Source organism: Apodemus sylvaticus, chromosome 1 (assembly GCF_947179515.1).
Source record: "Apodemus sylvaticus chromosome 1, mApoSyl1.1, whole genome shotgun sequence".
NCBI lineage: Eukaryota > Metazoa > Chordata > Mammalia > Rodentia > Muridae > Apodemus > Apodemus sylvaticus.
The window spans coordinates 79,205,971-79,229,057 of NC_067472.1; the positions used below are offsets into that span (position 1 = coordinate 79,205,971).

The window sequence follows — 23,087 nt, forward strand, 5'->3', positions numbered from 1 at the left end:
AGCCTACAAAATGGGAAACGATTTTCATCAATTCCATATATGATAGAAGGCTAATATCCATAATATATAAAGAACTCAAGAAGCTAGGCATCAATAAGCCAAATAACCCAAATAAAAAATGGGGTACAGAGCTAAACAGAATTCTCAACAGAAGAATCTCAAATGGCTGAGAAACAAAAGTTCGTCATCCTTATCCATCAGGGAAATCCAAATCAAGGCACTCTGAGATTCCATCTTACACCTGTCAGAATGGCTAAGATCAAAAACACAAGTGACAGCTCATGCTGACGAGGATGTGGAGCAAGGGGTCACTCCTGCATTGCTGGTGGGAGTGCAAACTTGTACAGCTACTATGGAAATAAATATGGTGGTTTCTCAGAAAATTGGGACTCAATCTACCTCAAGAGCCAGCTCTACCACCACTCCTGGGCATATATACCCAAAGGATGTCCCATTCTACCACAAAGACACTTGCCCAATTATGTTCATAGTAGCTTTATTCATAATAACCAGGAACTGGAAACAACCTAGATGTCCCTCAACTAAAGAATGGATAAGAAAATGTATATTTACATAATGGAGTTTTACTCAGCTGTTAAAAAATAATACCATGAGCTGGGCGGTGGTGGCACATGCCTTTAATCCCAGCACTTGGGAGGCAGAGGCAGGCAGATTTCTGACTTCGAGGCCAGCCTGGTCTACAAAGTGAGTTCAGGACAGCCAGGGCTACACAGAGAAACCCTGTCTCGAACCCCCCCCCCAAAAAAAATAATAAAATAAAATAAAAAAAGAAATACCCATAGCCTTAAAAAAATAATAATACCATGAATTTTGGCGGGCAAATAGATGGAACTAGAAAAAAAAATCCTGAGTGAAGTAACCCAAGTGAATTTTAGGTAGAAAGAATAATCACGCTACAACCCCCAGACTCAGAGAGGCCAAGTAACAAGGAGGGCTAGAGGGGAGACATATGGCTCTCTCTGGGAAGGGGAAATAGAAGAGATTTTGAGGGTGGACTGGGGGTAGGTAGGGATGAGAACAAAAGGGATCAGGTGAGGGCAGGATGGAGGGAGAGAGTACTGGGAGAGATAAGTGGAATGGGGGGTGAGGTAGAGACCTAGTGCAATGGAGACTCCCAGAAATCTATGAGGGTGACCCTAGTGAAGATTCCTAGTAACAGGGGATACGGAGCCTGAACCTGCCATCTTCTGTAACCAGGCAAGACCTCAGGTGGAGGGAATGGGACACCAACGCAGCCACAAAACCTTCAACCTACAACTTGTTCTGTGTTGTTGTAAATGCTATTAATTCCTATTAGTTCTTAATATGCCCCTGCCACTCCCGCAATAATCAAGACACAGTCCTATTGATTTATTTAATCAGCTTTAACACAATTACTGGGTGATTATCCCTAATCACTAGACTTTTCATCACTAGGCTGGCTATTTCCCAGCTGCGCTCACCGAGAACTTGCTGTTGAGTCTCCCCCAGTGCTATTTTTGCTCCATCAGTTTGTCCCAGGGTACACTTCTCTCAGCCACGTGCTCCTGGTCCATCTGGGCTAACGGAGACCTCCTGCTGTGCCTTCGTTCTTCTTCTCTCTCCTTCCTTCTTCCTCTCCTCGTGGTCCCTACCTGGGACCCTCAGCATGGGAACCGAAATCCTGCCTATCTCTATTCTTCATAGAAACTTTTATTTAACCAGTCAGAAAAGATTGATGAGCAAACCTCATACAACAACATGTGGTGTATGTGAGGATGTGCTCGTTGGACCCTACCTGAGGGTCAGTATTAAGCATTCGAATACATAGCAGCAGCAGAGGAACCCCCAACAGTCCTGCCAGCAATATGTCTGGGTAAAGGTGGCACAGAACTCATGGGAGTGACTGGCCAATGAGTGGTCCAACCTGAGACCCATGCCATGAGAGGAAGCCCACACCTGATACTGCCTAGAGGGCTTGGAACCAGAGTCTGGAAAGCCAGAGACCTAATAGAACCAAACATGATTCGCCGGGCGGTGGTGGCGCACGCCTTTAATCCCAGCACTTGGGAGGCAGAGGCAGGCGGATCTCTGAGTTCGAGGACAGCCTGGTCTACAGAGTGAGTTCCAGGACAGCCAGGGCTACACAGAGAAACCCTGTCTCAGAAAAAAAAAAATGATTGGAAGAAAAAACGTCAGTGAGATGATTCCTAATGATGCTTGGCTGTGCTGTATTTGTAGACAGGAGCCCAGCGCAATCGCCATCAGAGAGGCTCCATCCAACTGACAGGAGCACATGCAGAGACCGGCAGCCAAACAGCAGGAGATGCTCAGGGGATCCTATAGTAGAGGGGGCGGAAGGACTGTGGGAGCCGAAGGGGCCCAGGACACCACAAGAAAACAGCCCACAGAATCAACTAAGCAGGGCTCATAGGGGTTCACAGAACTAGCTATTCCCCGTGTGTGTGTGTGTGTGTGTGTGTGTGTGTGTGTGTGTGGTGTTTGGTTTGGTTTTGTCTTGGTATAGCTATTCTAGTGAGTGTGGCATCTCCCTCTGGTTTTGATTTGCATTTCCTCTATTAGTAAAGTTGTCTGACATTTAAAACTTTTTGTTGTTGTTATGTGTATAGAGCATACCATAATCACACACTTGACAGATTCAGAGGCACCACGGCCTTGTTTATTGTTTTGGGTTTTTTTGTTGTTGTTGTTTTTGTTTTTTGTTTTGTTTTGTTTTTTGAGACAGGGTTTCTCTGTGTGGTCCTGGCTGTCCTGGAACTCACTCTGTAGACCAGGCTGACCTCGAACTCAGAAATCTGCCTGCCTCTACCTCCCAAGTGCTGGGATTACAGGCATGCACCACCACGCCCGGCTTTTTGTGGTTTTTTGTTTTTTTGTTGTTGTTGTTGTTGTTTTTTGGCACCAGCCTTGTAAGGCTTGGTGGTGCATGCCTTTAACCCCAGCACTGCAGAGGGAGAAGTTGGAGGATTTCAGAGTTCATAGCTAACCTGGCTACGGGGCAAGTTCCACCAGGACAGCTGACGTTATAAAGAGAAACCCTGTCTTGAACAAAAGAAACAAGAAAAAAACTAGGCATGGCCTTGGAGGAGGTGACTCTGGCCCCACACTCGTCCCAGTTCTCTGTCTCTTCCCCTCTGCCTTTGTTGTGTCTTCTCTCAGCTCCTGCTCCGGTGCCATTGCTCTTGCTGTGCCCCCTGCCCGGTTGATCATGGACTCACCCTCTGAAACTGTAAGCCCTAGTGAAGTCTTTCTTCTATAAGTTGCTTTGCTTTTGCATGGTTTCTTCACAACGACAACAACAAAAAAATTGTCTTAATCCTGAAAGCTGAGCTTGGAGGCACATGAGTGCACAAGAGCCTGGCCCTCAAGCCACGCTGAGGTAGGCACATCTCGGTGCATACACCTCAGCAGATAAAGGGAAGCTTCAGGCCTGTTACCTCCAGGCCGTCTGTATATAAACCCCACCCAACAGTGGCCTCTTGATAGAATTATACTTCATTGTTTATTTTGGGGGCACCGCAGACATCAGTTGGTGAAGTGCTTGCCTCATGTGGATATAGACCCCGAGTTCCATCCCAAGCACTGCAAAAATCTTCATATGGAGATATACCTGTTAACTTCAGCACTTAGAAGGTGGAAGCAGAAACATCAGAACTTTATACTCATCTTCAGCTGTCTGAGGCCAGACCTAGTCTCAGAAACAAATATGGATGTGAATTCCCTTATACTTTACCCCACTTTTACTTACAGCTGTGACACTGCTCACCCACAAAAATATTTAGTAAATACTCCTGAAATAATGACTGAATGACAGAGTATTTTTATTATTTTTTAAATTACAGTTTGTGTGTGTGTGTGTGTGTGTGTGTGCAGTCGTGGGAAGCAGCTAGTCAGTCTTAGACTCTAAGACTTAAGGCTTCCACAACTAATTCATCCCAGGCCTTGTTTGGTACAAAGGCCACTGGGAATTATGTGCGGGGTTGGTGGGGGGTGGGGGGTGGGAGTGATCAGGGGAGGTGGTCAGAGGACAACTATCAGGAATTGTTTTTTCTGTTCTGTGGCCACAGAGAACTAACACAAGTTCTTATACTTTGTGACAAGTGCTTTTTCATCTGAACCATCTTGCGGGTCCCGTGGCTAGTTTATGTTCATTTTGCACGAGGTACTGTCCCACACACGCCATATTGTCATTTCATTCTAATATCTAATGAACAAGTGCTATTATTCCCCCTTGTTGGAGCACAGGGAGAAGAGAAGAGGGGGGTTAGAAGTTAGAAAAGTTGCCTAAGAAAACGGTAAGCTAGGTTTCCAACACTGAAGAGCTAGGAAGTTTGCTTAAACCTGCAAACCCGTGCTACCTTCTGCAGCACATATACTAGAACTGCAAAGCTACGAGTAAGATTAGTATGGCCCCTGAGCAAAGATGACACGCAAATTTGTAAAGCGTTCCGTATTTTTAAAACCCTTTTCCTAAACAAAACAAAACAAAATAAGGACACCCTTCTGAAACCTAGCTGCCCTTCGGCATCACGCTGACACCGGCCCTTAGATTCCTACTCTGAAGTTAAGATGGATGGCCAGAATACATTTTCTTTTTGTTTTTCAAGACAGAGTTTCTCTTGACTGTCCCGGAACTCGCTCTGGAGACCAGGCTGGCCTCGAACTCAGAGATCCACTTGCCTCTGCCTCCTGAGTGCTAGGATTAAAGGTGTTGAGCCATCTCAGTAGGCTTCAGAGCATTTTTTTTTCCCAGTCTGGCCTCGAACCGATGACCCTGCTGTTTCACTTTTTCTTCTGTAGGGAATTACAGACATGCGCCACGAGGCGGTCACTAAATTCTATATTTTCAGTCTTTCAGCCTAGTCCCAGCTAGTCAGTCTTAGTTTAGACTCTTAAGACTTAGCAAACGAATTCGTCCCAGGCCGAGTGTAGCGCAAAGGCCACTGGGAATTGTAGTTATTTAGCCCATTCTTTGGTGTTCCGGGAAGTGACGCCTTCAACCTTTTCCTCTTCCGGCGTCGCGTCTGTGTCGCCTGCTCTCCGGGACTCGGGAGCTCAGCTGGTTCGTGTCTCTTGGGCCTCGTGCTCTGTGGCGGGCAAGGGGGAGAGCGTGCAGGCGGGAACGGGGGTCCGGGTCGGGAGATGGTAGCCGCGGTTGCTCTCAAACCCTGACGCCGCGGTTTTCCTCAGGTTCCAGCCGCGAGCGCCTCGTTCAGCGCCGTCGCCATGTCGCGATTTTTCACCACTGGCTCGGACAGTGAGTCGGAGTCGTCCCTGTCCGGGGAGGAGCTCGTCACCAAACCCGTGTCCGGGAACTACGGCAAACCGTGAGCTGGGGTGGGGCGCGGGGGCTCGCGGGGGCGCGTCTCAGAATGGTAGCTCTCCCAGCGGGCTGCGAACTTGAGTCCCCGACGTCGTCGGTACTATGGAGGAGGAGAGGTTTCCCGCTGCTTAGTATTGCATCAGCTCTTAAGGCTTGGAAGTTTGCAGCCTCGTAATTCCTGCCCACATTCCATCTCTCGTACCCCTTCTTCCCCTGTCCGTGGCGCTCTGGCCTTCGGAAACTGCCCCTCCGAGCTGGGTTAGTTTGGCTCTGCGTGGAAATGTTAAGCACTACCGTGTTCATCTTTATTTACTGTCTTTTCTCGCATCTCTGCAAATTAATTTTTTTTTTAAAATTTTGAAACAGTTCTCAAAACATTGTTTTTGCTGTGTTCCTGTAGTATTCTAAGACATTTATACCTACCTCCACAGAGGCATGTAGAGAATGGTAGATGAATATACATACGTATCCATGTGAATTACAATTCCGTAACACTGTCCGAAGTGAAAAACTAACTCTCGTCACATAAAAGAAAAATGATCAGGAAAAGCTAACACCATGGAAAGAAAAGCACTGTTGCTAATTGAATGCTTTGACCCATCTCATTGAAAAGAAATATAAGCAAAGAGGGTGTTAGGAGGCACGAAGATTTTTCTTTACTAGTGGCCTCTCCTATTTTGGGAAATGTTTCTTTTTTAGGACTTGGCTAGGTACCAGCTCCTTGAAGCTTTTCCCATTTGTTAGAGTTAAGGGGCCTCTCGTCTGCTTCTTTCTTAGGTACTCTGTGCCTTTAGACAGTGAGTTGTCTCGTACAGTACATAAGCGGTTCAGTTATTTGTTCTCGGAGGGGACATTCTTGTAGATACCGTCTGGGTTTGACCTCATTTAGAGTCGCAGCTGTTTAAGATGAGTATGAAGAACAAGGGTCAGAAAAGAAGATGGTGTGCATGCCTCAGTCCTCATCTGAGAAGAGAAATCACACTAGCCAAGACTGATGGCTAGTGGTGTCTGTTCCCTCCGTACAGGCCTTTGTTGCTGAGCGAGGATGAGGAGGATACAAAGAGAGTTGTCCGAAGTGCCAAGGACAAGAGGTGAGGCCGTGGGAGGCTGGGGCTCGGGGAGGGATGGTATTGCTTTCCGTGATAGACCGACAGGCCAATCTGGGATTGAACTCCCTACCCAGGTTTGAGGAGCTGACCAACCTTATCCGAACCATCCGTAATGCCATGAAGATTCGCGATGTCACCAAGTGTCTGGAAGAGTTTGAGCTCCTGGGAAAGGCCTATGGGAAAGCCAAGAGCATTGTGGATAAGGAAGGCGTCCCTCGGTTCTATGTCCGAATACTGGCTGACCTGGAGGACTATCTTAATGAGGTGGGACTCTGAGGAGACAGGGTGGTGGGCCCGGCTGTGCTGCTTTCCTCTTTGCCTTCTTGTGTACAGTGTTCCATAGAAAATGAGATTAAAGCAAGGAGAGAAACCTATTTTTTGGACAAGAGCTTGACTATATATAAGGGGGTTTTGCTGGGTTTTTTTTGGTGGTGGTGGTGGTGGTGGTAGTGGGGTTTTTTTTTTTTTTTTTGGTGTTTTTTGTTTGTTTGTTTTTTGTTGTTGTTGTTCATTTGTTTGTTTTTCTGGGCAGGGATTTTCTGTGTAGTCTTGACTCCCCTGGAACTCACTCTGTAGACCAGGCTGGCCTCGCGCTCAGAGACCTGCCTGCCCCTGCCTCCTCCTCCCTAGTCCTGGGATTAAAGGTGGACACCACCACTGCCTAGCTTTGTAATTATGTTTGTAATCACCTTTTGCTTGTGATTTTGCATTTGTAGTAGAGATTTATAAAGGTTTTCAAGAAGTAACTCAGGGTCGGAGTGTAGGTCAGCTATAGGCACTTGCCTCCATTGAGTCTCCAGTGTTGCTTAATTGACAGTCTTGGTTAATAACGATGCAGATGGGGTCTAGAGAGCAAGATCCCGGAAGGTGATCTTAAAGCCTGCGTTTTGAAAAGGCCACTTAGACTCAGATCCCTATTCTTCCTGTTACTCCCGTTAGCTTTGGGAAGATAAAGAAGGAAAAAAGAAGATGAACAAAAACAACGCCAAGGCTCTGAGTACCTTGCGCCAGAAGATCCGAAAATACAACCGAGATTTTGAGTCACACATCACCAACTACAAGCAGGTGAGTCAGCCAGAGGCTAAGGTTTTGAACTAGGAGACACTGTGACAACTGGAGCTGTGACAACTCCAGAGCAGATGACACCTGGCTAAGGAGAGAGCCATACTGAGCTGAGTGGAGTTCAGAGGAGGGTGGCAGACATTTTGTTCTTTTGTTGTTGCTGAGTCGGGGGTCTCACTGTGTAGACCTGGCTAGCCTTGAACTCACAATGATCTCCTGCCTTTGCCTCCTGAGGGGTGGGATTAAACGCGTGGGCCACGGTGCATGGCTTATGGTAGGCATCTGAGTTATCTGATCTTCCTCAATGCAGAACCCTGAGCAGTCTGCAGATGAAGATGCAGAAAAGAATGAGGAGGACTCGGAAGGTGAGAGAAGACCCGTCATGAGCTCTCTTGATCTAGTTTCTGTTTTCAATCTTGGCCTTAAGTGTTCTGACTTTTCTTGCTCCTATTTTCTATCAGGTTCTTCAGATGAGGATGAGGATGAAGATGGAGTCAGTGGGACAGCTTTCTTGAAGAAGAAACCCGAACCTTCTGGGGAGAGTCGAAAGTTCCACAAAAAGATAGAAGTAAGATTTTCCAGAGGTATACTGGGGGTGATTTCCTCTTAGGATATTTAGGTCTTGGGAAGAAGAAATAAAATCTTACAGGATCCTGAGGTTCAGAGAGTGAGTTAGTGGAATTTGACTTTAGAACGGGCTTCCTGTTGTTGAATTGGGCACTAGGTGGATTGGGATCCAACTGCAGGCCCCCCACTGCTGGAGAGCTGTGGGTACTCCTGGGTAATTTGTAATCTCCAGGGTTATAGTGGACGGTTTTGTCTGATACTGGATTCCATATCTGTCAGTGGTAATGCCTGGGATGTGTGTCAGTGGGAGGAGCAGAGTGTGCCTGTCCTCCTGATCCTCTCTTCCCTCCAAGGATGATGATGAGGACTCGGAAGATTCTGAAGATGAAGAGTGGGACACCAGTTCTACATCTTCTGATTCAGACTCTGAGGAAGAAGAAGGAAAACAAACTGTTCTGGCCTCAAAGTTCCTTAAAAAGTAAGGAAGCACTGGCTTTAGGGGATAGACGGGAGGGTTTTAAAGCCTTGAGTCATTCGGAGCTCTGATGCCCTTTGCGTTCATGGAGTCTTCGGTCGTAGGTAGCCCACTGCCCCCCTTTCACAGCAGGACGTTAGAATCAAGTACAAGGTTCCAAAGCTAGTATGGCTTGAATATAGGATTTGAAGGCTCCAGAGTTCAAATATTTAGCCATACTCTCAATAAAAATCTCATTGAGGCTTCTATTGGTTATGAGATAGTCGGCAAGCCGTACCTTTCAATCTTTAGTTTTCTGCATTTGAAATGGGCAGGGGCGTTATAGCCCAGGAGAGCTGGTAGAGGTGGCGTAGGAAGCGGCTCAGTTGAGGACATAGTTGCTGTTGGGTTTGCCCTTCCTGATAATCAGCTTCTCGGTGCGTGGTATGTGCAGTGCAGCAAGCCTTCATAAACTTAACTCCAATGGTCAGAGGCTGGAGGGACCTGATGGGCTCTGTCACCAGTCTTATAGTAATGAGTGGTTAGGGACGATGTGAGAGAGCGCTCAGGGGGAACAGTGCCTTTAAAGGAGCATGCTGCACCCTGATGCTCATGGGAGGCTCTGCTGGATTTAGAAGTGTGAATTACAGTGCTACAGGGAATGGTAAATTCCTCGACACCAGAAAGGGCTAGGTGTAAGCTAAAGAACATCGGGAGACATTTTGTTCACAATTACTTTTCATCAAGTGCCTCAGAGAGACAAGACTGATCAAAGTTTGAGCAAACGTTGTCTGTTACGTCTTTGGAGGGTTTACAGACTTATACTACTGAAAAGTTTTACCAAAATACACATATTTAATGTTCTATAATTATGTCTAACTTTCTTTTAAAAAAAGATTTATTTATTTTATATATGTGAGTATAACATAGCTGTCTTCAGACACACCAGAAGAGGTGTCAGATCCCATTACAGATGGTTGTGAGCCACCACCTGGGAATTGAACTCAGGACCTCTGGTAGAGCAGTCAGTGCTCTTAGGCTCTGAGCCATCTCTTCCAGCCCACTGTCTTTAACTGTCAAGTTTACTTAATTCTATTGTTTTGTTTTCACGTATGGCTGTGCACCACATTCCTTTTGTGTTGAGACAGAATCTCACTGTATAGGTCAGGGTAGCCTGGAACTCATAGAGATCTGTGTCTGCCTCCCGAGTACTGTGATTGAAGGCTAACAGTGTGTGGTATCATGCCCAACCTTGCCTTAGTTTGTTTTTATTTTTTATTTTTTTTTTTTTGTTTTTTGTTTTTTTTTCCCGGTTTTTTGGATTTGGTTTTTCCGAGACAGGGTTTCTCTGTATAGCCCTGGCTGTCCTGGAACTCACTCTGTAGACCAGGCTGGCCTCGAACTCAGAAATCCGCCTGCCTCTGCTTCCCAGAGTGCTAGGATTACAGGCGTGCACCACCACCGCCTGGCTCTTCCCTTAGTTTTTTAAGACCAGGTTCTTCCATTGTCCTGTGGCTTACTGAGTAGTTTTGGCTGCCTGGGCTGTGAGCTCCAGGGATCACCTGTCTCAAATCAGAGAGTGCAAGCAGGTGCTACCTTACCTTCCTTGGCGCTTTTGTGTATGCAGCAGGGAAACAGATTTATGTTATTTCCCCTTTCTTTCCTTCCAAACCCTCATGTATCATTCTTGCTCTCTTTTAAATTCTTATTTTTTTTCCCCATTAATTGTTACTTACACAGGTATGGGGTGTGTGTGTCTGCTTGCATTGGGAATCAAACCCAGATCTCATTTACACAACAAGCATATTACTGAGTCATTTCTATGTCTCCAACCCTCAAAAAGTATGTAGAAATTAAAGTGTAGGACATCATAAACATGATCTGACTTTCAATCATATGCTTTTCAATCATATCTTTGAGGGTTTTTTCCTTTGTTTTATTTTTAACACAAAATTTACCACTTTAAACATTAATATGTATTTATTTTGCTTTTATATTTTCATGATTGTTCAACCATCAACCCCATCTACAGAACTTGATCTCTATCTTTCTTGTTCTCCCCCTGCCTGCCCTTTGGTTTTTTTGTTTGTTTTGGTTTTTTTTGTTTGTTTTTAAAGATTTATTTATTTATTATATGTAATTACACATTTGCTGTCTTCAGACACTCCAGAAGAGGGCTTCAAATCTCATTATAGATGGTTGTGAGCCACCATGTGGTTGCTGGGATTTGAACTCAGGACCTTCGGAAGAGCAGTCGGTGCTCTTAACCACTGAGCCATCTCTCCAGTCCTTGCCCTTTGGTTTTCAAGACAGGGTTTTTTTGTGTAGACTAGGCTGACCTTGAATTCAGAGATGTGCCCTACCTCTGGGGTACACCACCACTGCCTAGTCTGCATCTGTTTTTCTTTTACTTTTTTTTTTAATTAGATATTTGCTTTATTTACATTTCAAATGGTATCCCCTTTCCTTGTTACCCCTCCGAAAGCCCCCCTATCCCCTCCCCTCCCCTTTTCTGTTTTTCCTTTGGCAAGTTTACTAATATTTTTTGTAGTCATTAATGTATTAGGACTTGTTACTGTTTGCTTATGTATTGTGTTTTCTGTTTGGCCTTGTTTTGTTTTGTTGGGACAGGGTCACCTCTATCCAGGTTGGCCTTGAACCCTTGAAGTGTTTTCACCTTCTGTACCTGGATTATAGGGATGTTTTTCCATTCTTGACATCTTTGAAGTTTTTAATAGCTTCTCTCAGGTATAATTGTATGTATGTATGTATATATAAAAGTTTGGGGAGGGGTTGTTTGTGTCTCTATGAGTTCAAGGTAGGCCAGGTCTACATAGAGAGTTGAGCAGCCTATCCTTAAAACAATCCAAAAGGGCTAGAAAGTTGACTCATTGGTTCAGGACACTTGTTACTATTGAAGAGGACCCAGCACCCACATAATAGCTTACAGCAGTATGTAATGCCAATCCCAGGAGGGTCTAAAGCCCTCCTCATCCTGGCTTCGGCAAGTAGTAGGAATGCACGTGATGTACATACATGTGTGGAGGCAAAACATTTAGATATATAAAATAATTTAAAAACAAAAAAGATATAACTAGCCGGGCAGTGGTGGCACATGCCTTTAATCCTAGCACTCTGGGAGGCAGAGACAGGTGGATTTCTGAGTTCGAGGCCAGCCTGGTCTACAGAGTGAGTTCCAGGACAGCCAAGGCTATACAGAGAAACCCTGTCTCGAAAAAACAAAACAAAAAAAGATATAACTATACTGAGATATTAATGTGTCTTAAGAAATATCAAACCCAAGTCTTTTTACTTCAAATTCATAGAGGGAATTATTTTTCCTTTTTAAGTATGACTCACAATATCCTTAGCACTAAGTAAAACTCAGTGCAAGAAAAACGAAGTTGATTGGAAGCACTGATGATAAGTACTTGAAGATCCTTTAATCTCAGAACTGTGGGCATGGTATAGTCTCTGTAGACCAAGAGAATTCAGCTTACTGAAAATAATTGATATATTTGTAAAATGTGAGAAGTGAGTTTGGGCCTAGGGATGCAGCTCAGCTGAGAGACTGTCTGCCTAGCTTGCACGAGGTCCTGGGTTAGATCCCTCAGCTCTGTGTAAATTAAGTCTTGCTGGTGTACACCTGTAACCCCAGCATTTGGAAAGAGGAAGCCTCAGAGGGGAGGAAAGGATGTGTTCATTTTTTCCCTCATCTCCTGCCAGGGCACCCACCACAGAGGAGGACAAAAAAGCAGCTGAAAAGAAACGGGAAGACAAAGCCAAGAAGAAGCACGACAGGAAGTCCAAGCGCCTGGATGAGGAAGAGGAGGACAATGAGGGCGGGGAGTGGGAACGGGTCCGAGGCGGCGTGCCACTTGTTAAGGTGAGCATTGTAAAGGGATCGGATGGAAGGTGCCCACCTGGTTGGAGTGAGAGGAGTCTAAAGCAAGAACAGGTTCCCCTTGACATTTGTGTAACACGATACGTGATATGTTTTTAACCAGGAGAAGCCAAAAATGTTTGCCAAGGGAACTGAGATCACTCACGCTGTTGTCATCAAGAAACTGAATGAGATTCTACAGGTCAGAGGCAAGAAGGGAACAGACCGGTAAGATGTGCAGACTTGAGCATTGCTACTTTTTTATAGCAAAGCTTTCTTTACAGTACTGTTAAACATTGCTGTGAGTGGATATCACTCTATTTAGAGAATATTATCTATGCTTGTATACTGGAGACCTGTCTGTTTCCTGTTGTGTACTCTTGTATAACTTTGACCTACTGAGTTTCTGTTGCAGTCTGTTCCTCTGTGTCTGTAGTTACTAGGTGATCAGATAGGATGGACAGAATGAAGACCTTTTATAAATAGCACTTAAAGATGGCTAGCATTACTATTGTTTCTGTTGGGAGTTTAAAAGAGAAGCAAGGATTGGGTATAATTCAATTGGTAGTCTAGCCTAGCATACATGAAGCCCTAGCTGGGTTTGAGTCCTGGCAGCTCATAAAACCAGATGTGGTGGTACACAGCTGTAATCTCAGCGCTTGGGTGGTGAAGGTAAGAGAATCAGAAGTTGCAGGGCCTCCTTAGCTGCATAACATGCTCAAGGCCTTCTTGGAGTACGTGGAACCTTGTCTCAAGAGAATACATAAATAAGAAAGAAACACATATGCAGATAGTAAAGACATGTGGCATCAACCGCTCTGCTGGTCTTAAGAGGATATCCTGCATAACAGGGTGAGAATGGCTAATTTATCTCCAAAGCCTTACCCAGTTCTGTGTCCCTCCAGTGCCACCCAGATTGAATTGCTCCAGCTGCTGGTTCAGATTGCTTCTGAAAACAACTTGGGAGTGGGTGTCATTGTCAAGATCAAGTTCAATATCATTGCCTCTCTCTACGATTACAACCCTAACCTGGCCACGTACATGAAGGTGAGAACAGAAGAGAACTGGGGTTGAGTTGTGGGTGGTCAGAAGAAGGTACCAACTGCTTAAAGACCTGAGGCCGACAGCAGCCTTGTGTGTTGAAGGTCCTGTGATTCTTGGTGAAAGGGTTCTTTAGAAACGTCACTTACTACTACATGCCTCTAACTTTGTCACTTCATCTCTTGACAGCCAGAGATGTGGCAGATGTGCCTCGACTGCATCAATGAACTTATGGATACCTTGGTTGCACATTCCAACATCTTCGTTGGGGAGAACATTTTGGAAGAGAGTGAGAACTTACACAATTTTGATCAGGTAAAGAGGGATTAGCAGGTTAACTGGGAAGGCGGTAGAGACAGGAGTTGAGATTAAGATACAAACCTGGATTAACTGTTCGTTGCATAATTGTTTAGCCACTGCGTGTACGAGGCTGCATCCTAACTCTGGTGGAGCGAATGGATGAAGAATTTACCAAAATAATGCAAAATACTGATCCTCACTCCCAAGGTAAGCCTTAAGAAAGCAGGGACTTTGAAGACAGGAAAAGTACAGGAGATAATACTAATGATTAGCATTATATGAAGTCAGAGGCAAGTGCTCGAGTTACAGGCTCTGTTGAACAAGTTGGTAACTCAGGTACTTCCCTAGGCAGTGAATGGTAAGCTCCTGGAAGAGCATGCTGTTTTTAGGGTGTAGTGTAGAGGGGAAACCAGAATGGCTGGACATGGGTGGTTGGAGAAGGCGGTACTCAGAGTGAGGATGGGTGTCCTCCTTACCAGAGTATGTGGAACACCTGAAGGATGAGGCACAAGTGTGTGCCATCATTGAGCGTGTGCAACGCTACCTGGAGGAGAAAGGTACCACCGAGGAGATCTGCCAGATCTACTTGAGGCGCATCCTGCACACCTACTACAAGTTTGATTACAAGGCGCATCAGCGTCAGCTCACTCCTCCTGAGGGATCCTCAAAGGTGAGATTCCTTGGTAATCATGGGGAGCAAGAGAAGTGTGAATTCTCCTCCTTATCTGCTAGGCCTTGATGATAAGTCCTCAAGGGACTTTTGTAGTAGAAGAGGGTTGGGGGGGTGGAGGGATTGCAATGAGGGTGGAAACAAGGTTGGCCTTGTTTTGTTGCTAGGGCCTAAGCCATTTAAAGCCATGGTCTTTGCCTGGATATCCATTGCTAACAATTTCCCATTCCTCTAGTCTGAGCAAGACCAGGCAGAAAATGAGGGTGAGGACTCAGCTGTGCTAATGGAAAGACTGTGCAAATACATCTATGCCAAGGACCGCACAGACCGGATCCGTACCTGTGCCATCCTCTGCCATATCTACCATCATGCGCTCCACTCCCGCTGGTATCAGGCCCGTGACCTCATGCTCATGAGCCACCTGCAAGACAACATTCAGCACGCAGACCCGCCAGTACAGGTAGGTCGGTGAAGGAGTCGTCTGGCCTCCATTAGGTCAACAGACTCAAGGATCAGCACATGCTTAGCTAGTGTAGACCCAGACAGGTTTGGGTCTTTTCCAAACTCTGTTTTCTTGCTTGCTTTTTATTTTCCTAGCTACCCAGTATTGGATTCAAAACATTAGGAGCTGATCTTAGTTTTCTAGAAAAATAAAAGCTATATTAGAGGTGTAGATCCCTCTTCTAGTAATAATGGTGGTGAGGGGTGCTTGTGCCATGGCACACATGTAGAGGTCAGTAGGTAGTCTGTGTGTCCTTCTGCCACGGACCATCCCAGGCGGGTGTGGTCCCTGGGGTGGGGGTCCCTGGGATTCGAGTTCTTTTTTTTTTTTTTTTTTTTTTTTTCTCGAGACAGGGTTTCTCTGTATAGCCCTGGCTGTCCTGGAACTCACTCTGTAGATCAGGCTGGCCTCGAACTCAGAAATCCGCCTGCCTCTGCCTCCCAGAGTGCTGGGATTACAGGCATGCGCTACCATCACCCGGCTTGGATTCGAGTTCTTGAGGCAGGTGGGTAAAGATTTGACTGTGACAAACAGAAACAAACGCAGAGGCAGTTTGAATCTGAGTCTGTCTTGTAGCTCTCGAGCAGGGATTTTATGCATAGAGAAATAGGTAGTACAACTCAGGAGAGCTATGTTCAGTGAAGCAGTACAATAGAATGAACACTGCAATAATCATTTGGTACAGCAAAATACAAAATAAAAAAATCACCCAAGTATTAGAACTTCAAAAAGAGTGTTTCCAATAAAAACAGCCAAGTAGAACAAACATTATTATGATCATTTGGTACATCAAAATATAAAAATTATCTAAGGCTAGGTGGCAAATTTCCAAGAATAAACTAATACATTTTTATGATCAGTTACTGTTTAACTCCTAGCTCCTGTTTTTCTGTAAATATTCAAAGCATAAATTTAAACTTCTAATTCTCTTTATTTAAGGCTTTTTAAAAACAATATAGCAAAACCTATTTCCGATGACACACATGTAGCCATATAAAATATTATTGTTGGGAAAGTTTATATTTATCAATACTATCTTATACGTGACTTATGTGAAGCTGGTTTTCCCAGACATGAGGTCATGGTTAGTAACTCCATCTTAGGGAATGGTTTCCAACCCATTGTTCTTGCTTAAGATCTTAGCCTAGGCTATCAGGAACATTTAGTAAATAGGAAAAGGAACAGAAAACATAAGATAGATGAGTTACCAAGAGAACTACGGCTCAATCATTTTTGTCAGGCAAAGAGTTCCACAACCAGTTCCAGGAGGCCTCCCCCTGGAGGTCAATCGCCTCAGTCTGAGTCACCTAATGGAGGTGGTGTGGCAACCTTCTACCTTGTTTGATGGAGAGTGTTCTGTAATTTGCTGACCTGTGGCTTCCCAGGAGTCTCCTGTCTCCCATCTTCCTGTAGTAGCAGTGTGATTATAGATGCACTCTTCTGCATCACTATTAATGTAGTTTCTGGGGAATTCAAACTGATCGTTACGCGTGTGTAAGTGAACGAACGATACCCCACCGTTCAATTTCCCTGGTCCAATAGCAGTGGTTTATGCAGTATCTTCTCCTTATTCTTTTATTTCATTGATTAAAAGCCAAGTCTCTCTCTCTCTCTCTCTCTCTCTCTCTCTCTCTCTCTCTCTCTCTCTCTTACATCTGAGTATTTGTGTTTTTATTATGGAATTGTAGGGATTCTTAATATCATTTTGGATGGCCACTCATATATCAGGCTTCAGATATTTTATTCTAGGCTGTAGTTTGCCTCTTGCCTTAGTTGTGCCTTTTTGATAGAGTACTTTATTATATTGAATATATTTTCTCTGAGTCATGTCTAAATAAATCTTTGCCTAAAATTCATGAAGATGGAGACTGGAGAGATGGTTCAGTAGTAAAGAGCATTTGCTTTTCCAGAGGACCCGAATTCAGTTCTCAGCATTCATTCACCCCAGGCAGCTCATAACCATCCATAACTCTAGTTCCCGGGAGCCTTACACATCTGGCTGTCACAGCACCTGCACTCATGTGCACATATCCAAATGCAGGCACACACCACACACAATTTAAAATAATAAAATAGGGGCTGGGAAAACAGCCCGTCAGTTAAGAGCACTTGTTTTCTAAACTGAACTCTCAGCATAATGGCTGAAAACCAGCATCTCACACCCCCTGTTGACCTCTGCTGGCACCAGGTACCATGTGGGCACACATACCTACATACATGTAGGCAAAACACTTACACAAGTAAAAAAAAATTTAAAAGTTCGAGGCCAGCCTGGTCTACAGAGTGAGTTCCAAGACAGCCAGGGCTATACAGAGAAACCATGTCTCAAACACAAACAAACAACAAAAACCAAACAAAAAAGTATTTTAAAAGTTTTGTTTTGAACTATGTAGCCTTGCCTGACCTGAAACTCACTATGGAGACCCAAAGAGCTCCACTTGCCTCCTGGATTCTAGGATTAAAGGCATGTGCCACCAAGCCCAGGTTAACTTTTGTTTTGTTTTTATCTATTTGTTTGTTTTGGTTTTTCAAGATAGGGTTTCTCTCTTTGTGTAGCCTTAGCTATCCTGGAACACACTTTGTAGACTAGACCAGTTTCAGAGATCCACCTGCCTCTGCCTCTGTCTCTGTGTGCTTAGATTAAAGGTGTGCATCACTGCCCGACTCTGGCTTAAGTTTTTTTAAAGAATAAAAATAAATAAAATTTATGAAAGTGTTTTACCATTTCTTTTTTGATAAGCTTTTGTAGTTTCAGTGTTTACATTTAGACTTCCTGTTTATCTTGACTTAATCCTCTCATGTAGTGTGAGGGTGGGGTCAGTTCTCTTCCCCTCACATTGATACTAAGTTGTATGAGCATCATTTGTAGCAAATACTCTCTTGTCCTATTATTTTGCTTAGGTGGTCTTGTGGAAAACTGCATAAACATGACTGTGGCAGTGAAGCACTTCTGGGCTCTTGGTTCTGTTATATTGATTATGATTTTAATCTAGCATTGTACCAGTCCAACAGTCAGTCTCTCTATGCCTGTCTCTTTCCCTCCCTCCCCCTCATTCCCTCTCCCTTTCCCTCCCTCCCTCCCTCCCTCTCTCTGTCTCTCTCTCCCCGCCCCCAACCTGCTGGCTGTCTGTCTGTCTGTCTCAGTCAGTGGAATTGGCTGATTGATAGAGAGAGATGAAGGTGTGTGCCACCACTCCTGGCTCTTGATCTCTTACTGGCTGGCCTGGAACTTTTGCCAGTCCTCCTGTCCTATGCCTGGATTCATTTTTCTCTTACACACAAATTATTATTGTGTGTGTGTGTGTATGAGCACACACATGAAGTCACAAGAAACAGCTTTCAAGAGTGGTTCCGTTTTTTACCATGTGGGTCGTGGAGATCAAACTCAGGTCATCAGGGTTTTGTTCCTTCCGAGCAATCTCTGTGGCTAGTATTTCTTTATTTTTCTCTTCAGCGCATTTGCTAGGGTTTTTTTCTTCTGGCTTCAAACTTGCTATGTAGCCAAGAATGACCTTGGCTAAGTTCTGGAATTCTGGTCACACACCACTATGTACTTTGGGTGATATTATGTGTACATGTGTGTCTTTCTGTAAGCATGTGTGCATTAAGTTCATGTGCCCACAGAAGCTAGAGGCATTGGATCTCCTGGAGCTGAATTTAGAGGTGACTGTGAGCCACCTGGTGTGGGTGCTGGGATCCAAACTCAGGGCTTCTGTAAGAGTACACTCAAGTAAGAAACCTTAATCTCTGCCTCCCAGTTTTCTTCTGTTCATAATCTTGTGTGTCTTAATTCGTGGCAAATCTGCACACTCTTTATCTGGTTTGCCCAGAAGTCCCAGTGCCCTGTTTGGTTCTGCTGTTTCTTTTTCGTTCCATTTCACCCTGACCCACCTGCCTCTGCCTCCTGAATGCTAAGATTGCCAGTGTGTGCCACCTTGCTTGCCTGGTTCTTTTTTTTTTTTCTTTTTTTTTTTTTTTTTTTTGGTTTTTCAAGACAGCCCTGGCTGTCTTGGAACTCACTCTGTAGACCAGGCTGGCCTGGAACTCAAAAATCTGCCTGCCTGTGAATGCTGGGATTAAAGGTGTGCGCCACCCCTGCTTGGCCTCACTGTTTTTGCTTCCTGTCCCTTTGTCTTTCTGTGCAGTTTTTACTGGGATAGGCAGAGTGTAACCCTGCTAAGTCAGGTTTTGTTATCTACTTGCTCAGAACTTTCCATGGTTTCCATCTTTACATCGCGCTTTATGTGTGCCCACTTCCTGGTTTATGGTAAGGTCTTAGCCAGGTCAGGTACTCATCTGAACCACCGCATTCCCTTTTCCTCTGTGGACCTTATCCCTGTTTATCTGTGTGACTTCTTTAATTCCTAGCTATTCTTCATAATGACGCCTTTACCAAGCCTCCATCACCATACATACATACTTTCTAAATTTTCCCCTCATTTTTTTCTCCATTCTTGTAGTAATTTTATCATGCACACCCCACGTCTACAATTGATATAGAGTTTGCCTGTGGCTGTCACCTCTGTCCTTTGTGCCTAGATCCTATATAACCGTACCATGGTGCAGCTGGGCATCTGTGCTTTCCGTCAAGGCCTGACAAAGGATGCACACAATGCACTTCTGGATATTCAATCAAGTGGCCGTGCCAAGGAGCTTTTGGGCCAGGGTCTGCTGCTGCGCAGCCTACAGGAGCGCAATCAGGAACAGGAAAAGGTAGAGCGGCGCCGACAAGTGCCCTTTCACCTGCACATCAACCTGGAACTGCTGGAGTGTGTCTATCTGGTGTCTGCAATGCTCCTGGAGATCCCCTACATGGCTGCCCACGAGAGTGATGCCCGCCGGCGCATGATCAGCAAGCAGTTCCATCACCAACTGCGGGTGGGTGAGCGGCAGCCCCTGCTAGGTGAGTGTGGGCCTCTGTGGACTGTGTACACTTTTTGGATCTTTGCTTGCCCATAAGCATTAAGAGACGTTCATGGAATAATTCCTCACAAGATGACTGCATTTGATTTATATCTTATATTGATGCCTTCTCTGCCTGGCAGTCTTTGATAAATAATAATTCATTATTCAAGACATGATGAGTTTGAGATCAGCCTGCTCTACCAAGAAAGTTCCCAGGGCTACCTAGTAATCCTGTCTTTTTGTTGTTTTATTTTTTTAAGATTTATTTATGTAATCTATGCATGTGAGTGCTCTATTGCTTATGTGTTTACATGTCAGGAGAGGGCATTGGATCCCATTGTAGATGGTCCTGAGAGGACTCGGGACGCTGGAAGAACAGCCAGTACTCTTAACCACTGAGCCATCTCTCCAGCCCAGTAATCCTGTCTTGATAAGACAAAATTTATTAAATTTGTATTAATGATAAAGCACGTGATGTGTGAGTACTCTTGTTACCGTTCACCTGATGGTGAGACTGCAGTGCAGGGAATTTAAATGGCTTGTCCTCGTTTGCCGAGGGTCATAGGTCCCTCTTTCCTTGTTTCAGTCAAGACAACCACAGTAGAGTTTTATCATTCAAGAATTTTAACATTGGTTTCTTTAGTCACTGTTTTGTTGTCTTAACTATGTGGCCCTGGCTTTCCATGTAAACCATGCTGGTCTTAAACTCATAAAGATTTATCTTTTGGGGGCGGGGTGGGTGGTGGGTGCAGGGCTTCTCTGAGAAGCCCTGGCTATCCTGGAACTTGCTATGTAAAGGGAGGCTGGCCTCAAACTCACATCTACCTGCTTCTGCCTCCTGAGTTCTGGGATTAACAGTGTACAACCCCATACCTGGCTCAGACTTTTAAATGTTGTGTGCTTGCCTGAGTGTGTTTATGTGCAGCATGTGGTGTGGCTGCTGGCAAGACCAGAATAGTGTGTTTGATTTTCCAGAACTGTAGTGAGAAGTGCTTGTGGATGCTGACAACTGAACCTAGGTCCCTCAAGAGCAGTAGTTTTCTGTGTAGACTGTGGTTCAGTCTATAGATCAGGCTGGCCTTGAACTCAGAAATCTGCCAGCCTCTGATGGCATTAAAGGCATGCTGCACTGCTGCTCAGTGACATTTTTTTAAGGTCAAGGAACTTTAAGAGAATCTGGTGAGAGTTGTGGACCTTTTTCTTAGGAAAATGCACACAAAGGGTGTACACACAGCCATGTGTCAGCAGTTTCGGGGATCTAGCAGTCCCTTGAAGAGTGCCGATGGACTGATTTAGTTCAATCCATAGTGTCTTCAGCTGTTAAATGACTTTTACAGTCCCTAGGAGACTGTAAAAGTGGAGAGCTGGAAAGTCTCTAGTCTAGTTTGCCCTTCTAGCCACTGCTTCTCCTTAAGCAGTGCTCACGAGGGCAGAGCCTTGAGTTTGTTTCCGTCCTGCCTTATTCTCACCCTTCCAGGTCCTCCTGAGTCCATGAGGGAGCATGTGGTTGCTGCCTCCAAGGCCATGAAGATGGGTGACTGGAAGACCTGCCACAGTTTCATCATTAATGAAAAGATGAATGGCAAAGTGTGGGACCTTTTCCCTGAGGCGGACAAAGTGCGCACCATGCTAGTTCGGTGAGCAGTAAAGGGAGCCGTGGTGGGTGGAAGAGAAAAGATCTGCCAGGCGCCTTCCCTTAGGACCTCACGCTTTTTTGTCCTCTCCTCACAGGAAGATCCAGGAAGAGTCTCTGAGGACCTACCTTTTTACCTACAGCAGTGTCTATGACTCAATCAGGTAAGATGGGCTCAGAGTCACGGAGGGCCCTGCTCTGTGAGCAGTGCTCTAACAGCCCTGTTTCCTGCCTTCCCTCAGCATGGAGACACTGTCAGATATGTTCGAGCTGGACCTGCCCACTGTTCACTCCATCATCAGCAAGATGATCATTAATGAGGAATTGATGGTGAGGACCAGGGGTGGTAGACTGAGTAGAGACCGCTACGAAGAAGCCGGTAACGTGTGACCTGACTGTCCCTCTCCCTCCCATCAGGCTTCCCTGGACCAGCCAACACAGACGGTAGTGATGCACCGCACCGAGCCCACTGCCCAGCAGAACTTGGCTCTGCAGCTGGCTGAGAAGCTTGGCAGCCTGGTGGAGAATAATGAGCGGGTGTTTGACCATAAGCAGGGGACCTATGGGGGCTATTTCCGCGGTGAGTGGTGGTTCCGTCCTCCATTCTCCCACGATCCTTGCGCCTTTGTCTGTCTCCAGGCTCTCACTCCTTCCCAATCTTTCCTATCCACCTTTTACCTGCAGACCAAAAGGATGGCTACCGGAAAAACGAAGGCTACATGCGCCGTGGTGGCTACCGCCAGCAGCAGTCTCAGACAGCCTACTGAGTTCTCCACTTCTGTCATCCCTGTGACCAGACTATCTGTCCTTTGTTCCTAAACTCACCCCGGGTCATTAAAGGTCTGTTGAGAATTTATGTAGTTGCTTGTTGTCTGCTTGCTGCCACATAGCTATCTTGGACTTCATTTGCCGATTTTGTTTCTGAGTTCCACCACATGTGGGCGAGGTTTAGAGGCAGGAGAACTGGACACTCCCTCATTTCAGAGAGTCATTACTCTGACATCAGCAGGGAAATGTCATAACATGTTACAAGAAGAATATGAAGGAGGAGTTAGGTATGTTGAACTGAATATGATTGCAGGTGTAGTGGACGGAAGGTACAGTGGGCCTGGGGTTTGGAGGGTAGTGATTGTCCGGCAGGAAGAACTTAGTGCAGAGTACTGGGCATCAGATCACTGTTAGCTGGTGCAGGCCAAGTACCATCATCACAGGTAAGCACTGAGAGCTATTGCTGACATGTCTGAGCCTCTTACTATTTTTCTAGTAATTTGTATGATTCCCATTGATTGAAATGGTGTCTTGTGTATCACAGAGTGGCCTAAAACCAAACCTCTGATCCCTTTAACCTCCACCTCCCCAGTGCTGAGATTTGAGTGTTCCATCATGCCTGACGTCAAACCAGGTCCTGGTACCTGCTAAGTGAGCATCTTACTACTGAGCTGCATCCCTTTCCCTGCGGATGAGTTGATCACGTTTGAGAAGCATGGTTATTGGGAGAGGAGTGGAGAAAGTGAAGGAGGGTCTGGGAAAGGCTTTCGATGCTTTGGACTTTCACAGGCAAAATAAAGGCAGTGGATCTCGGGGTTTCACTGTGTGGCCTTAGAGCTCGTGGAACCTTGTATAACTCCAGCCACTCTT

General features: G+C 45.3%; 1 protein-coding gene and 1 non-coding gene across 2 annotated transcripts; both read left to right on the top strand.

Annotated features, from left to right (window-relative positions):
- Positions 1-4,351: 4,351 nt before the first annotated feature.
- On the top strand, positions 4,352-4,458 carry LOC127676635 (U6 spliceosomal RNA). Its single transcript, XR_007976084.1, has one exon. It is a non-coding gene; the product is annotated as a U6 spliceosomal RNA (small nuclear RNA).
- Positions 4,459-5,006: 548 nt separating this feature from the next.
- Positions 5,007-22,305, top strand: LOC127696437 (eukaryotic translation initiation factor 3 subunit C). The gene is made up of 21 exons (XM_052199189.1): positions 5,007-5,062; positions 5,191-5,327; positions 6,349-6,414; positions 6,507-6,696; positions 7,372-7,497; positions 7,805-7,859; positions 7,956-8,062; positions 8,415-8,539; positions 12,242-12,401; positions 12,523-12,626; positions 13,304-13,445; positions 13,629-13,754; positions 13,853-13,946; positions 14,219-14,409; positions 14,645-14,869; positions 19,451-19,814; positions 21,294-21,453; positions 21,548-21,613; positions 21,692-21,779; positions 21,867-22,029; positions 22,134-22,305. Exons 2-21 carry the CDS (start codon positions 5,227-5,229, stop codon positions 22,214-22,216), a joined length of 2,736 nt encoding a protein of 911 aa, XP_052055149.1. The 5' UTR covers positions 5,007-5,062; positions 5,191-5,226; the 3' UTR covers positions 22,217-22,305.
- Positions 22,306-23,087: the final 782 nt, after the last annotated feature.